The sequence below is a fragment of the Patella vulgata genome, chromosome 4, assembly GCF_932274485.2.
Source record: "Patella vulgata chromosome 4, xgPatVulg1.2, whole genome shotgun sequence".
In the NCBI taxonomy this organism is placed as follows: Eukaryota; Metazoa; Mollusca; class Gastropoda; family Patellidae; genus Patella; species Patella vulgata.
In genome coordinates this window covers 65,143,890-65,161,535 of record NC_065882.2, presented here as the reverse complement: position 1 = coordinate 65,161,535, position 17,646 = coordinate 65,143,890, and the positions used below count along the sequence as shown (strand labels likewise).

The 17,646-nt window shown below is 35.3% G+C and overlaps 1 protein-coding gene across 1 annotated transcript in view; it reads left to right on the top strand.

Moving 5' to 3' along the window:
- The window catches only part of LOC126818790 (cholecystokinin receptor type A), a 53,871-nt gene extending 36,517 nt beyond the window's left edge, over positions 1–17,354 (top strand). Inside the window, exons 5-6 of the mRNA XM_050546358.2 lie at positions 2,386–2,511; positions 12,996–17,354. Of these exons, the coding sequence (XP_050402315.1) occupies positions 2,386–2,511; positions 12,996–13,250 (381 nt within the window). The 3' untranslated portion in view covers positions 13,251–17,354. The remainder of the gene's footprint in view (positions 1–2,385; positions 2,512–12,995) is intronic.
- The last annotated feature ends 292 nt before the right edge of the window (positions 17,355–17,646 follow it).

Sequence of the window (17,646 nt, the reverse complement as noted above, 5' to 3'; positions counted from 1 at the left end):
GGATTATAACAGATCATTTAATAAGAACTTTAAGCTTCGTTAGATTCTGTTAACCGATAATATCTTGATATTTTCAATTCTTTAATTGAGAACCATGTCTATCGATCGTATCTAAGTCGTAAATCTTTATTAATTTCTTTAGTAGATTTACTTTCTCTATTTTATTGGCAAAATTAACAGGAAAAACCTAACGCTACTTGTCAAAAGATCGCAATTGCTTGACAGAACAATAGTAAATGAAAGGCCATCGGCAAACAGATCAATCGTTAAATTTTATTTTGAGGAAATTAAAAAAAAATCTCTTTCACGTATGGTTGACTTTGATGTATTGATTCTAAGCGTGGATTGTTAATGTTCTGGAAAACACGTTCAATTCATTTAAAAGTCAAATTCTTTTAGAAAATACATAGTTCTATCTAAACGATTGTTCCTTGCCAGACCCTCCTGCATTAAAGCCAACTGGATGTTCTTTCCATATAATTATTATAAAAGATACGCGTGATACTTGTGACACTAGGGACAGTTTATATTAAATATTTCCTGTTTAAAATGGAGGGGGGGGGGGTCGGCCGAATGGTATGGTTAGCACGTGCGCCCTGTATCATAAAGCCTGTCATTGTGTCAACTGGCGTGGTTTCGAATCCCCGGTTGTACGTGACAAGGAGTAGGGTCGCCTGTCCAACCTCGTGGGTTTTCTCCGAGTACTCCGGTTTCCTCCCACTGCAAAAGACCCCTACGAGCAAGCGAATTATTGAATTAAAATTAAACCATATGTTAGTCCCGATATGACCTAGTTTGTGTCGAGTGGACGTTAAACCCCATTTCCTCTCCTCTCCTCTGTTTATAATGGGAATTGTGAAAAAACGGGAATATTTATTTAGAGTATAAAGAAACACTTGGTTATCTAATTCATTGCCACATTTCAAGTTATTTCAGTAATACCCAGGTTGGTTAAAATCTTTGAAATTAAAGTGATATCTAGATCTAGGCTATGTACTCATATTCCCGATGCACTGGTAACATGCATTGTCAGCTCATCAACCAATGATGGCATACTCAGTTCGCTAGTAGACCAATCAAAATAGTCGATTTTTTAATGATTGGTTTAACTTCATACTTGTGTTGAATTTCTGTTACGTATGGTAAACCGTTATACATAGCTCTAACGGGCATTGATTAAGCTTTACATGCATGTATAGTTCATTTCAATCCGTGGAGCACTAGCCGAGTCGACTGTAGCAATTTTTAGACGTACACGCAGTGTACATGGATTGACGGTTGACGCAAAAAGCACATTTAGTGGAAAATTATTCGAAACGCCATTTTACCATTTTAAGTCCACAGCAGTCGTTAATGTATTGATAACGCTCGTAACCATTCTTGCAGGAATATTTTAAAAAAAACAATCCAAATGAATATTGATAATATATTGATTTAATCACCGACAAAATGACTCGAATGTTTTTAATAACGTTTTCTGAGGGTGGCCAAGGGATTTCTTTTATGATTGAATTCTTAAAAGGTTACATTTTACTGCCTATTCAATTTCACCCTCAGAATATACCGGAGATTGGAGCTATACAGAGGCCTAAAGACATTTTGTGGCTGTTTTCCTAGCGTTTTAATAATCTGTGTATATTTTATGTATTAGATTATGTTGTCAGATATTAATGGTTGTTACAGATAATAATAAAACTATATCACACTAACGTTCAATTTAACGGCTGACCGGAGAAAATAAAACTTTAACACCGCGGAATTTTTATTACTGTAATAAAGTAACTGTGCAAGTGATAGCCAACAACATGCCGTTCTAATGTTCTATTATTTCTAAATTGCCCATATATCTTAATGTGTCATGACAGTTCACCTAAATCTCTGGTGGTAGGGGGGGGGGCGAACATATTCAACATTTCCGATCGTAAAATTATATAACTATATACATTATTTCTCGATTAATTACGACACCATTAAAAGTAATCGTATATACGATAGTTCCCTCGGAAAATTGTCTTAAGGAAAACATTCCCAAAAATAAAGGCTGCATACAGGGATCGATCTTTGCGTATTGCATCTTATTGCATCTTAGATTGCCTTTGTAAATTGAAACATTACCGTTCAGTTGCAACTATTCTTTTTATAGCGCATCATTATATACCGTTACATTATGTGGTTTTATTACATAATAATGTAATTATTGTAGAGACTAGAAACTATTCACCAACAGTAATCGAGTCATAACCATTTTGAATAATAATGCACGTGCCTTCGGTTTTCTTTAGTTAGGCTATACCTTTTAAAATCAATCAAGTTTGTTCATCATCAATTTAAAAGAACTGATAATCAAGTTATTATTTATAATTGTATAATTTTGTATGATTACAGGTAATAAAGATGTTGGTGGTAATAATCACAGTTTTTCTCGTCAGCTGGGGTCCGAAGTTGGTGTTCCATGTACTTAAAAAGTATCGTATATTCAGCTTCTATTCATCGGGTGTATTTGTAGCTATAGTAAGTATGGATTTTATTCTTTAAAAGAGAACCTTTGTTAGTTTTCATCTCAAATGATATAGGTACAACTCTGATTTTGCTAACAACGCCCACCTGTAGTCAAGGGAAAGTATATAAAATAAAATAAGTTTTAATATCCTACATGTCTGCAACATTTGAAAACCGGAAATTTTTGCTCGGACGGCGGCTTTTCTGCACACTCTGTCGATTTCTCTCACTGCTTCTGTTACGTGCGCACCAAAGTGTGCGACTAGACGTTTTTCCTTACCGCCCTGCACAACTAACAAGGCCAAACTACGCTGAAAATCCGATGTACTTCGTACATGAGTCAGCCCCTTACTCACTGAGCCACCACCGCTCCTTGTGTTATACTTTTCTCTACAAAACGTTCGACGACTTCGCAAGTTTTATTTAAAAAAAAAACCTCTGATGCTATTGGGCACAGCGTTGTTCGCGAAAGGGACATATATGACCCGATACTATTGACCTCAGACACCTTGAACAGGAATCACGGGGGCTTACATATCAAAGTCACGGATGGAAAACGAGAATGTATTCCTATTCACATCTTTGTGATAGAAATTAACTTGTATGAGGAGGTGGCAGCTTATAAATGGCCTTTACAGTAAAGGTCATTTCCGGTTAGCGTGCAAGGTTTGAAAAAAAAAATGATCAACCAAGAATGTTGTAGGTGGAAGAATGGTATTGTACTGTCACGTGATATCTGTGAGTTTCATACTTCACACATTACTGGGTTCAATGGAAACATGATACAAAAGAAAATAAATTAGAACTGTAATTTCTTTTTTAGTACTTGTTAATTTATTTTCAAATCAACCGATCAATGATTCAGTTACACTGTGATTAAAATCAATACAGACGTTTACTGTGATTAAGTTTGGCATTGTCCTTTTAAATCTAAATATATATTAAAGATGGGAATAAGTACTTAAAACCCTCTGAGTGACTTAATGTGTTTCTCTACCTTATTAAGCAAATGCATTTTTTTCGCCAAGGAAAGAAATTCGTTCAGAAGAGATTATAGTTTGAGTGTACTTGACTTACTGAACTAGTTGCCGACAGAAATAGGACGAACCGGAAGTCAGGGATAGCTTGCAGAATTAAAAGTCAATAATGCGTTAACATTGCTCTAGATATAAGAGTGGAAGAAAATGGTGGTAAATCTTTTTCTGGTTTGGTACTTTAACAAATTCAAATTTCTAGGCCGATTATTAATCATTGCATTTAGTTTGTTTTCGATCTTTGGTGAAGGTTCGAACTTTATCCATCTTGCATATAATATTATAATAGATAGTATTACAATGTACGTCATAAACCGATATCAAATCGTCTTTAACGTCCTACTGTTTGTTCTGCGTCGACCATGAAGACGGGCATAGGCCATACAGTGTTCTATGAGGGAAATTTTGCCCGGACAACGGTGCTATGGCCTACTCTTATATCCAATTCCAACTGCCAGTGGTTCTTTTACTTACAAGCTAATGTGTACACAGGACCTCGGTTTTGCACCACTGTCAAAGAGGAACCACGCTGGAAAATCCCGATGACTTTTCTCGGTCAACACCGGGGTCGAACACGGGAGCCCCAGGTTAGAGAGCCAACGCAGTACTCACTGAGCCACTGCGGATCTCTGGACATGAACCAGACAGACGCTGAAAACGGAGGCATCCTATAGTTCGAAAAGAAATGTTGATACATGTCCACCCAAAACCAGAACTGCGTTTGAATGGAAATTAGATTACCCGTTTTCACATCTTAAAGAGTTCATGGTATCAGCTTAGATTATTTCGTTTGATTTTACATCGAGATTAGAAGGTTATGTTTCATTAGATATTTTTAAAAAAAAGAAACAGACTTTAACTCATAGTGCACCACGATTTTAGTAATTAAACTGTTTAACGGACTTCTGTCATGTTGTCGAGTTATCAGGAACTTCAATTTTGATAATTCAATTCTTTTAATATATAGACATGCCATAGAGTTGTTATGTAAGCGTGACGTAAAACGAAGGATATAATAATTTATGAAATAATACACGATGTTCGACTACTCCATAAATCTGTCATCGTTGTATGATTTCGTCTAGGGATGTGACAGGAAGGAGAATATTCTGCCATCAAGGATTTGACAGAGAATATTATCTTGCATCTTATTATCTTCTCGGTTCGTTTAAAACTGACAGATTGATTATACATACACAATCAATGAGTGGAATTAAGCATTCCATATTTATAGTCTTATCTCGTTTAGATATAATTAGTACGATTATCATACTGGGTTCCTGCCATATACACACGAATAAATATACTAGCACTCTAGTACGAAACAATTTTTATCTACTACATATCAACCCTTATGTTTTGCTATAATCATAATATCCTAAATTCAATCAAAATTATGACAATTTTTATATTCGGCACACAGCGATAGTAACAGTACTATTTTGATAACCTTTACGATTAAGAAAGTAGTATATAATTCATTAACACGAAAACCTCATTGATTCCACAACCTAGAAATACTATCTGTAACAGTAACTGCTACTGGGTGAAGGTTAGTGCCCGCTCCTATCTAAGATGATATCGCTGCCAAACAGTAACACTAATTGCTTTTTGACAAATCGTCGTCCGAAAAGATCGTGTGATTATGGGTAGAGTTGTCTCTGCATGTTAAGGATTCCCTGTGTTCAGATTACTCAAGCGGTCATTCGGTTGCAATCATGTACAGCTATAAGATATTTGGATTATAAGCTTTTCTTATGCAAATGTTGATCCGTAACATTCTAATTTTCTGACGGAGTACTTTTAAAAAAAGTTTAAAACCATAGACCAAATAGGATAAGGAACACGTGTCATAGTCTTATAACCAATAAATTACCAGGGGCGCCGATTCGTCAGGTTGAAGTTATTGGTCGAGCTTGAGGTATTGTGAGCTATCTATTTTACAGTTACGAGTAAGATTACATAATTTAATAGTCAGTAACCCCAAGTATTACATTGTACCGAACATTAAAGTAACGGATAATCAAATATTTCGGAGTCATTACAGGCTACAGTTTGAATGTTAGCTTTGAGGGAGAGTTCTCAGTTATCTTTCTAATGTTATTCACGTTTCTTACCGCTGCCAGTCGCCATTCTGATTTACAAAATGGATATTAGAGAGATATGAATGATCAACACCATTATTAATTGGCTCTTTATATTTATATACTGTTATTTGCATTAAGCCATTCTCGTGACTTGTCCAACATAATGATATTATATTAGAAGAACACTAAATCAGCAGAAATACATTTGTAAATCATGAATGGTAACAAAGTTAACCTGATAGGTCACGGCTATATATTATAGAAATAACAACCCAGGCCACTTTATTAGTGCATTTTGTAGATGTTAAATAGTATAAATAATATCTATATCATTAATGTGATTGACACTCACAGCAGCTCAGATCACTTAATGTACTTACAACAAGCTGTTAAATTACTTATTTTTCGGTATGTGGTCATTTTATGGGCAGTTCTAGAACTAGAAATAGCCATAATATGCCCAGTAGTCTGTTAATTTAAATCCGCATTGCTATGTCACGTGGGGGGTTGGATGGCTGAATGGTTAGCGTGCGCGCGCTGTATCATAAAGTCTGTCATTGAGTCGACTGGCGTGGTTTCGAATCCCCGGTTGTACGTGGCAAGGAGTAGGGTCGCCTGTCCAACCTCGTGGGTTTTCTCCGGGTCCTCCGGTTACCTCCCACTGCTAAAGACCCCTACGCGCAAGCGAATTATGTAAATAAAATTAAACCATATGTTAGTCCTGAAATGACCTAGTTTGTGTCGAGTGGACATTAAACCCCATTTCTCTCTCTCTCTCGCTATGTCACGTAGGGAGGAGGGGGGTGGCTGAATGGTTAGCGTGCGCGCGCGCTGTATCATAAAGTCTGTCATTGAGTGGACTGGCGTGGTTTCGAATCCCCGGTTGTACGTGACAAGGAGTAAGGTCGCCTGTCCAACCTCGTGGGTTTTCTCCGGGCCCTCCGGTATCCTCCCACTGCTAAAGACCCCTACGCGCAAGCGAATTATTGAAATAAAATTAAACCATATGTTAGTCCCGAAATGACCTAGTTTGTGTCGAGTGGACGTTAAACCCCATTTCTCTCTCTCTCTCTCGCTATGTCACGTGGTGCATATGCGTACAAAAGCACGAGCCTCGCTATAACTAGCCACAGACAAGCATATATTCTCCATTGACTTTAACTTTAGTATTCTCTTTGATCGACTGAAAATTTCCCCCAAAATTTCTTTATAGTTTTCTACCACAAATGAAGCAACACATGGCAATGTGCCCACCATGGAAATCTCGAGATGTACAAACTGACAGTAGCATACTAGTAAACTTTTAATAATCCGCCGTACATTTTAACGTGGCCAACCCCTTAAAGCGAGAATTATTTCTATGTCTTTTGCTCATTAGGTTGTCAACTCACTATTATAGGATCATACACTGTAAAAAATATCCATTTTTTATGTGGCCGAATTCCGTAATTTAACACCTTTTTTCTGTTAATCGATGGATTTTTTGGATAAATTGTGTTAATAGTGTGAATTATTTCTTCAAATTACGTGTTTTATGTATTTCTGTGGAATATTCAGTATTAAACAGGAAATTTCCGTGAAATTTAGGGATAAAATGTTTTATTCCCTTCTATAATGGACTTAATTCTGTTATTTTACGGAATAAACGGTGGAATGACAAGGAAGTTCCTTGAAATTTAGGGATAAAATGTTTTATTCCGTTCTGTAATGGACTTAAGTCTGTTATTTTACGGGATAAACGGTGCAACGATAAGTAATCGTATACATATATAATCATTCATTTCAATTTATTAACCATAATATGATGAATCATATTTTGTAAAGTTTGGTATATTAATTGTCATGTTTATCTAATTTCCATTATTATAAGATCTATAAAGTGTATTGTGATTCATCATACGGAAATCAGATTGTAAGTATTTTCATAAATATATAAAAATATAGGTTTTAATGCTGCGTGAATTAAGGTTGTAATATCTGGTAATCAAGCACGCTTAAATCCGGATAGTACAACCGGTTGGCCAGTGTAAGTCGGTTTGTCTCTATGGCAGAGTCTACATACCTGCGAATTGATAATACCGCAAACTTACATCTGAAAGCATCCGACCACTGACGAGTAGCGGTGTGTGATACCTTGCTCTCGATTCTTATATTAGCGAAAAGAGGTTACGTTTAAAGATTATCTGCGGTATTACTTCGGTGGAAGCGGACGTTAAATAAAGCTATTTCACGCACGCATATAAAGTCAATGGTTAATTCAATGAAATTTTTATCACCTTCATCATCGTCAGAAAACAAAATTTACCTGGATTTTTTTTTCTGTATTTGAAAATGAAATTTCTGTTAATTGAGGGAATTTCTGTAAATTACAGGAAAAACAAATACGGATAAAATTTTCCTGGTAATTTTTGTTTCCGGAATTTTTTACGTTTTTTCACGGAAATTTTTGTTACAGTGTAGTTATCATTCTCACACTTAAAAATGTTTCACACCGGAAATAATAACACAATTACCTCATAATTACCTCCCTTGTTTTTCTATTCCCTACCATGGAATAGCTATCTCCAAACGTTTGAATTTTAAGTTGAAAATGATATTTTTGTCAATTTCTCAACTGGCAATAGTGAGAGGGAGAAATGGGGTTTAACGTCCACTCGACATAAACTAGGTCATTTCGGGACTAACATATGGTTTAATTAATTTTATTTCAATAATTCGCTTGCGCGAAGGGGTCTTTAGCAGTGGGAGGAAACCAGAGGACCCGGTGAAAACCCACGAGGCTGGACAGGCGACCCTACTCCTTGTCACGTACAACCGGGGATTCGAAACCACGCCAGTTGACTCAATGACAGGTCTTATGATACAGCACGCACGTGCTAACCATTCGGCCATCCAACCCCCCAACTGGCAATAGTGAATTATATGATTAATAGGATTATTCTTTATCAAGGTAGGACTGTTTGTACATAGCATCGATTTTAAGGCTTTATTTGAACTCACCTTTCGTTTCAAAATTATGAGTTTGCACCAGAACGTATAAAACAAAATGAAAATTCCGACAGCCATAAGGATTTTGTTTGATTAAATTATCGTTTAACGTATGTATAATAGAAATAATGGTAGTTTTCTTCATGTTTTAAAAATTAAGTAATTCCCCAAACCAGATGTGTCATAGCTATACCCGGAAGTTCAATGTGCTTTCAATCTTTATTGTATTTGGAATGATTTCTGTTTCTTCAGGACGTCATTTCTCGTTTTTTGTCCATTACAATTTAAACAATTACCCTACAACTGGAGGTGTCAATTCGTACATTTCCCCTGTTGTCTGTTTATTTGAACAGTAGATTTTTAAGTTTCCTGTTATTGCAAAACAAATGACAGACTGGATTTTTCAGCTGCTCTCTGTCAACAAAGATTTTTATAAAACCATTGATTTAAAGTTAAGAAATAACGGGCGTTGTATCACGTACGTGTGGATATTATTACCAAGTTGTTATTGAACAACGCATCAATCAGAAAAATAGAAAAATCAGAATAAGGAAACAACAAGTTATTGTAGCGCTTAAATAGACAAAACGTTTTATTCAATCCTTAATGGGGGCCACGGTGGTTAAGTGAGTAAGGCGCTGGCTCGCTAGTCTGGGGGTCGCGGGTTCGGCGCGTTTCCCTCTTGTCATTCAGATGGTACCAGAAATAAATGAAAAATATATTTGTGTAAACATAATTTGCAGTCTAATCTGTTAAGACACGTTTTAATAAAGAGTGACCCGGCGAGTAACGCGCTGATGGGATTTACCATCATATCATACTGCACGGCGTATACAGCCTTCATTAACCCGGTTGTCACAGAAAACTAGGACGTTTAACCCCATTTCATTTCATTTATTATATGTAGCCGTTAGTATTTCTAAATGGGCTGTCTGCAATCATGACTACACCGTTCAATATTGTCAATTATCTTAAAACATGTTGTGCCGTAACTAGTGATCTGGATCAAAATGGCAGTCTACACTATGAAATCATGTTGTTGGCCACAGCAACGAAAATAACAACATTTGGCAGAAATTAATGAAAATATCTAATTGATTAGACAGCTAAACCAACCTAATCAGTCTGAGATTCTTTCTAATGAAGTCTCTTTTTTCTCCTTTTACGTGTCTGATTGCTAATATCAATTGGCATAAACCTTTGTAATGAAATCAAAAAAGATCGCTTATAGTGAGTACTAGTATACGTGTTGTGTGGTAATCACATACATTATTTATGAAAAGTGTGCTTTGCACGTATTTTCATAATTGAACGGAGCCACGGTGGTTCAGTGGGAAGGGTGCTAGATCTCTAACCGGGATGTTCGGGGCATTTCTATGGTTTGGGGTTCGGCCATGGTTTTGACCGAGCAAGTTCCTCAGGATTTTCCCGCGTGGCAAGAGTGTGGGGCCTGGCAAGGAAGAGTGCCTAGTCGTCCGGATGGGACGACAACACGAGATCCAGTGTACAAGTTGACCTGCATGTCAAAGAACCATTGGCAGTTTGATTGAATATTTTGTTTCGTTTAACTCCCATTTATTAAACACTAGTCATATAAATCAATATATTAATATATTCTGAGGCATCAGATATTATTAGTTTATTAAATTTATACCATTAATTCACACATAAACATAAACCTGGTTCAATTTAAATCACAAATGAACACACTATAGCTTTTGGTCTAAACTTGATTCGATCTGTTTTGTGAAATGCGAATAGAAATGCGATATTATTAATTGTTTTTTACACTGCGAGATGGTTTGTCAATAACTTTAGTAGCGTAACCCATTCTGTAAATTGATATTTCATGTTTTTGCAAACCGGTGTGATTCCTGAATTTGCATTTTTCTCAATCCCCCAAGTAAATATTATCGTGTTTCATTTACTTTTAAAGAATCAAGTATGTGAAGGATTAAGAAAGAAGTAGTTACATGTCCATGTAATGTAGGCAAACCAAACAGAATACTGGAATAAAAAAAGACGTATACGAGGCACTATATGCTTACTCTCAGCCCGATTAAGATATAAGTTTCATTTCGTGTGATTTCTGTCGATTGTGTCTACTATATACAGTTCTGGCCCCGAGTTCACAAAGCAGTCTCAGACTTAAGTTGAGAATTTACTCAACTTCCAATCACTGTTTATAAGAAATATCTTTCATCCAGAAACAAAAAAAAACCTTTTGCACATAGTTTCTTATTGATGTATTTGATAAATTAAAACAACAAAAGTTTTATAAAGGGCTATAGTTTAGTTAAAATAAGGCAAACAATTTGGAGAAGATTCTTAACTTTATTCTGAGAATGCTTTGTGAACTCGAGGCCTGATCTATAGTCGTGCGCGGGAAGTTCCGTCAGTGGTTATGTTTGAACAATGATTGAATCACATGGATGATATAAGTAACATATTCTAGCATTCTTTCCGAAGCAGTCCAAAGTAATTCTTGGCTAAACAGAGTATTTCTTTAGCCATCATCAAACAAAGCGCTACATTTCGTGACCCTGATGAAATCTACAGGTGGCCTTAATATTTAGATCTAACCAAACGAAATAGGATAATGTTTTAACCAGATTTATTTAACTCGACCAACAGATGATTCACATTTACAATTAGATCATTTTGGCGTGTGTCTGTCCACATACTTTCACACATGTCCTTTTAAAATTCATTGTTAATCCTTTTCTTGATTCGGGGGGGTTGGATGGCTGAATGGTTAGCGTGCGCGCGCTGTATCATAAAGTCTGTCATTGAGTCGACTAGCGTGGTTTCGAATCCCCGGTTGTACGTGACAAGGAGTAGGGTCGCCTGTCCAACCTCGTGGGTTTTCTCCGGGTCCTCCGGTTTCCTCCCACTGCTAAAGACCCCTACGCGCAAGCGAATTATTGAAATAAAATTAAACCATATGTTAGTCCCGAAATGACCTAGTTTGTGTGTGTCTCTCTCTCTCTCTTTTCTTGATTCATCTAGAATAATCTACTCAAATCGGACTGTCACTTTAAGGTTATAAAAAAAAATATTTTATATTCCTACTGGTTATTTACTCATTAACCTAAATACAGTATATAGCACCTTTAATCTGTCTATAGACCAATATACTGAATACAGTATTGATGTTGATTCCCTTTTTATTTACCGATATCTATTATTGAAAAACATTCAACGATCAATAGTTACATAAACTATCACATTTCATTGGCACCACCATTTTCACACTCTATCAAAAAGCAAATCCAATATTTCTACTAGATTCATAGAGAACGGAAATCATCCATTTCGTGCTTGTCAAATATCGGAGCTTGTTTGTGACCTGAAACAAAAACACAAAGTATCACGAGTAATTGAAAATGGGATTACCTGCATACCGTAGTGAATGTTTTATTGAAGAAAGTAGAGTTTTCCAATTTGAATTGCATTATTGTATTCCTAGTGACTGAAAGTACTTTATTTACCACAGTTACTCGCCTGAATTCAAACATCAACACCATCCTCGCATAATTATTTGGCTGATTGTAACTCTTCTGTTTTGATAAAACTTAAGATATACCTGCATGTATTGACACTCTTCTAAAGTGTAACACCCATGCCATCCACACATATTTAATTAGATTATTCCAGTTAGATTGGTAGGATTTTGAAACTCGATAACTTTGCTTCCAGTGAATAGATGCAGTTAAAACTTGGAATACACCTCCATTTCTCGGTCATGTCCGAACACCATTTTCAATCTGTACATATTTAATTGGTCTATACTGCCATATAATGATTGATCCTTTCAAACGGAATACATTTAATACACTTATAATGTAAGCATTCATTGCCATATTAAATATAAATGTATGATACATTCTATGTGAAATCCCAATTCAGTGAATAAATATTGAGTTTGGGAACAAAGTATAGCCAGCTTGTAGAAGTAAGAAACGGGGGAGGGGGGGGGGGGGTTATATAAAAGAATGGGGTGGGGATATTTTTCAATTACGTTTACGGTTCCAACGCTAGAATGAATGAATGTAATGGAGTTTAACGTCCTTCTTTTATGCACCAAAATGTCTAATGAAGACGGTAGCAATCGAATTCCACCTGCCAAGGTTTATGTTACGTGTACGACAATGTGTACACTGGACCTTGGTTTTTCGTCACATCTGAACGACTAACCCAACAATAGATAAATACAATTAGTTCATTTTATTTTATGTATGTCTATGTTATTATTATTATTATTATTAGTCTTATGTATATTTTCAGGTTGTGTTTAATCTACTATCATATGTTATTATCAATGTAGTGTTATAATATCTTATGTATGTCTATGTTATTATTAACGTAGTTTTATGTATATTTTCAGGTTGTATTTAATCTACTACCATATGTTCAATCAAGTTTAAATCCTGTAATCTACATCATCATGTCGAAATCTATCCGTAAATCAATCTGTAAATCCTTACCAACACCACTGATTAAACTGTGTTCGCGATGTGGTAGAGATTCTCCCAATAGCATGATGATGATGAATTCCACGATGCCTCCAACTCAGACACTAAAAACTACTATGGACACCTGCAGGATGTATGGAGCTGGTGGACAAACGGCTGATCTCTAGATGGTATAATTCCTTGAAGTGAACTAGGAGACGAACATGGCCTTTCATGCGAATATTATTAATCTCTTTTGTTATGACAGCAAGCTAACAACTGAGACCTTGGTTGTTGATTAATTTGAATTTTTTCTTCTGAAACCACAAGGAACTGGGGTTTTATCGGATGATCTCAAATAGTGTTTGTTGGGTTCAGTTGGTGTGCATCAAAAACTTCTATAGATTTGGGTTAATCCATCTGGGACAAAATAAATTGTGACTTTTTTATATCAAATGAACCATCAAACGTATATCAATTCCTATATTTTAGGGTTGAGTTAGATTGTGTGTTCATAAAGGGTATTCACAGCTTTGTGACCTTTGACTAACCAGATAAACATACATCTCCTTTATAGTGTCTGTTTGATCGGGTGTTCATGACAAAGTGACAATGATCAGAGATTTTAAATAAACTTACAATATTGGATTAACATCATGGGGCATATGGAATATAGGAATGCAAAGAAGTGTGTGCGAAGTTTTTTTTATTATAATGTCGACTGAAGCATTTAGACAATGGTCCCAAGAAGATGCTCATCTGTTTAACATACATTGTATGTTTATACTTTAGTGCTATAATATTTATTATATTACAATGGATTTGTATATATTAATGTATTAATTTTAATACTAATGTATAGTGTGCAATATTTCTTTGCTTTGTGTACACGTAAATGACGACCAATTAAAAGAACCCCATTTAAGTTAATGCTTTAGTCGTTTGGGTGCCTTGGGTTAGGTGCTTCTAAAACTATCTCGCATACATTGTTATTATTTATTGATGATTTCATGGTGGTTTGTTTTTAAGAGAAATTTGGTGACATTTTATCTGTAGAAACAGACTGATATAGAAACATAAAATTATTTGTCAAGTGTTTTTTCTTGATCGGAAACAAAAATAAATATTTGGTAATTGGATACTGGTAGGCAACATTGAGTTAAAATATATTTTGAATAACTATTTTGTCTTTGGACAATATAACCTATTTGATGAGTAGAATAACTGTATATATTTTCTACATGCATCGTTTATCTAATATATATGTAGTGCGTTATATATCTATAATATTCAACTAGAAAAAGTAATTAACTTGTTTTAGTAATTACCAGGTGATCTGATGATAAACTGGCTTTTGTCTAAGAAATAAACAATAGAAAACAAAATATTAATCAATATAGATAATTAATACCTATATTACCTGAGGTTTTATTAGATTTTCACCTGACTGATTACAATATGTTAACCTAGAAATTACTCTCTTTCATATCATTTTCTGTCAACTTATTATAATATGGAAGATCGCTGGAGATTTATACTATATTAATTAATGTAGCTCTGTGTTGATCTGTGGGTAGTTGCCAGTTATCTACTCATTCTGTGCACAAGATATCAGACAAAATTAGTCAGGAAGTATCATGCTGTGTGTGATATTTTTTTACATGTTATATTTAATTTCAGCGTTGATGTTATAATGGTATATTAAACATGCCTTATGCAGCGCAAAATTTGTCTATTGCATGTCTTTCTATAGACCTGACAAGTTATCAAAATTATTAATTAGAGATTAATTAACTTACCAAGATCATAATCATAATCAACTCTCGATGCCATCGGATGCCTGCGATTTTTCATTGATTCAAATACGTTTTGTGGTGGATGCAGTTACCGTAAAAATGGATAATCGAAACTTTGTTTATTATTGTAACAACAGTATTAATGACAATCGAGGCTAGCCTTTAATTATATCGCTCAGATTGAAGTAATTTGGCTGAAAATTTCAAAATATCCTTTTTCCATTATGTATTCTTTAACTACTATAGCGAGAAATGTCAGTTTATTTAATCTTACCTAATCCTGCTTTAAGTATGGAAAATATCAAACCATTTTTCTCGTCTTTGCTACAGGCGTGTTATCATTATGGATAGCATGTATGAATAAATGGAATAGTTAAATTAGAAAATGATATGAATTATTGTAATTGAAGGTGGGATATGTTATATATTGTGAAATTTAAAATCAATTCTTTCCCGCGGTCGAATCAGAATACATGACGCCTTTTGTTTTTATCTAGTAATTACTTGTATTTGCAACAGTTTGTACCATAATTACAACTTATACATAACCTAATATTTACCAGCATGTTTCTAAATTCAATAAAAAAAATACACTTAATGCCTAGGTCCCACCGGGGAAAAATCATCGGTAATGTGGAAATAAATAAATTTTCTCCCGATGACTCCCGATGCTATCGATGTTTTTGGCCAAAAAACGGAATAGTCCCATGAGAAATGGCACTTATTAGGCATCGGGTATGGTCCGGTGGACGTTCACTGATTCTTCGGCTATGATCACAAAGCGTCTGAGAAAGTCACCCGAACAATTGTCGTGATTCATCGGGGATGGTCCTCAATAATCGGGAAAGCTCAAAAGTGAATAGTCTTGCCGGTAGATCTCAGTCTCGTGCCTGGTGGCATATCGGCGGCACTTATACCTAGGTTCCACTCGGCATTTTTTGCCTCGGCGATGTACTACCGATTGAAATTAACGAGACTCGGGAGGCGTCTGAAAAACATATTTCGCGGAAGCTACCAGGTAAACATTCCCGGAGCATCCCTGTGGGTCTAGAAGGCTGTGGGGATGCCTCTCCGGTCTCTCGCAGTTCTCCCGAGGCCTCCCGATGGTTCCCGAGTCTCGTCAATTCATCCGTAGTACATCCCCAAGGCAAAAAAAAAAAAAAAATTCCCAGTGAGACCTAAGCATTAAGCAACTACTTTTTATACTATTAACGTACTTGGGAAATTATAATACACACATTTAGTATTGTAATGCATGAAAATCGTTTTTAGTGAGGTGGGTCAGGTATGCACAATAGTACTATATCTTGTATTGTTTCTGTAATATTTCCAAGCATATGCGTACACCGACCCCAGCCCCCCAAAAAGCTTTATTATGAAACGACTTTTATAATTATGTTACGGAAATATGTAACTATCTCCACGTATAATACGTGAGTATCGGGGAAATTTTGTTGAGTAAGAATTGTTAAGAAGGAAATAGGATGCAGCCGATTTCCGGGGCGAATTTTGAGAGGGGTTAATCAATCTGTCATTGCGCATAAAATAAAGCAAAATACGACCATATCCGTTTTAAAGACAAGCCAGACGAATTTGAGACTCTTTACTACACATAACATGATTTACCCTGTAGGTTTTTCCCTTCAGTTATGCAATGATTAAGATGTAACTGTTCTATAGAATAAATCTGTTTAAAAATCGAACAACGGAAATTAGGCAACCTCATATGAATCACGGCATTAATTTCAGACAGACCACTTCTCGACTTTAAAACAGTGATAAACATGTGTTCTGATTAGACTGTCCATGATCGGAATCAGTATTGCGATAAATGATTATAACATATTCGATTATGTACGATGACTTTTCAGATATCCTCCGTTACATCGGATCATGATTTAACTAATTATTACAATTCTTAAAGTCTTAAAGGTTTCTACCCTTAATACTTTTTAATTTATCAGTCTTACTGTTATTGAACTATTTTTTTTTTTAGTATCTTAACATCAAAACAATTGTATTTGAATAATACCGTATATATGCCGATTTGATTCATAGTTTGACTTGGCTGTTTCTAACGCTGGGACCCCAGCGTTACTCGTCTTGTTGGTCTTGTTGATATGACGTCACAATTCCAAGATGTAGGTCCATAGTACGTTCGTGCTGGTTCAATAAATGTCTTAAAAATATATTTTGTTTTTAAACATCGGTTGGTTTTCTGAGAACTTTCAACATATTAACTGTCAAGTGTTAATGATGTTATTTAAAACCAATTAAATGTTTTGTTTTTAAACTCTTTTGAAACTTTAAATTTTAATTTTTGCAACCAACATCTGTTTTTATAAAATATGAATAATACCATGTACATTGTTTATATATACATTATTCCCAGTAGCTTTTAATATTGTTGTTGTTTATAAATAATACATTGTGTTAAATAGTTTACTAAAATCAATTTATCATTTTTATCATGTTATTTATTTACATGCAAGCGTTACCTTAAGCCTGTATTCTATTGATTTAAATAAAATATGATCATGTTTCAGTGAATACTTTATGGTTGATATTTTTTGTATGTACCAGCTGAAGCGACGTAATTAATAGTGGCGATGGTCCGTAGTCGGTAATGCTTTGATTTAATCCCAATAACATGGTTCAGAATTTGCAATAATGGAGAGAGGCCTTCTTGCGACCATTTCTAACACATGAGGACAAATTTGTGGAATAATGGAACTGTTGTCCAAAACATCATTGCCTGTTAATGGACACCCATCTCTAACGTATACGA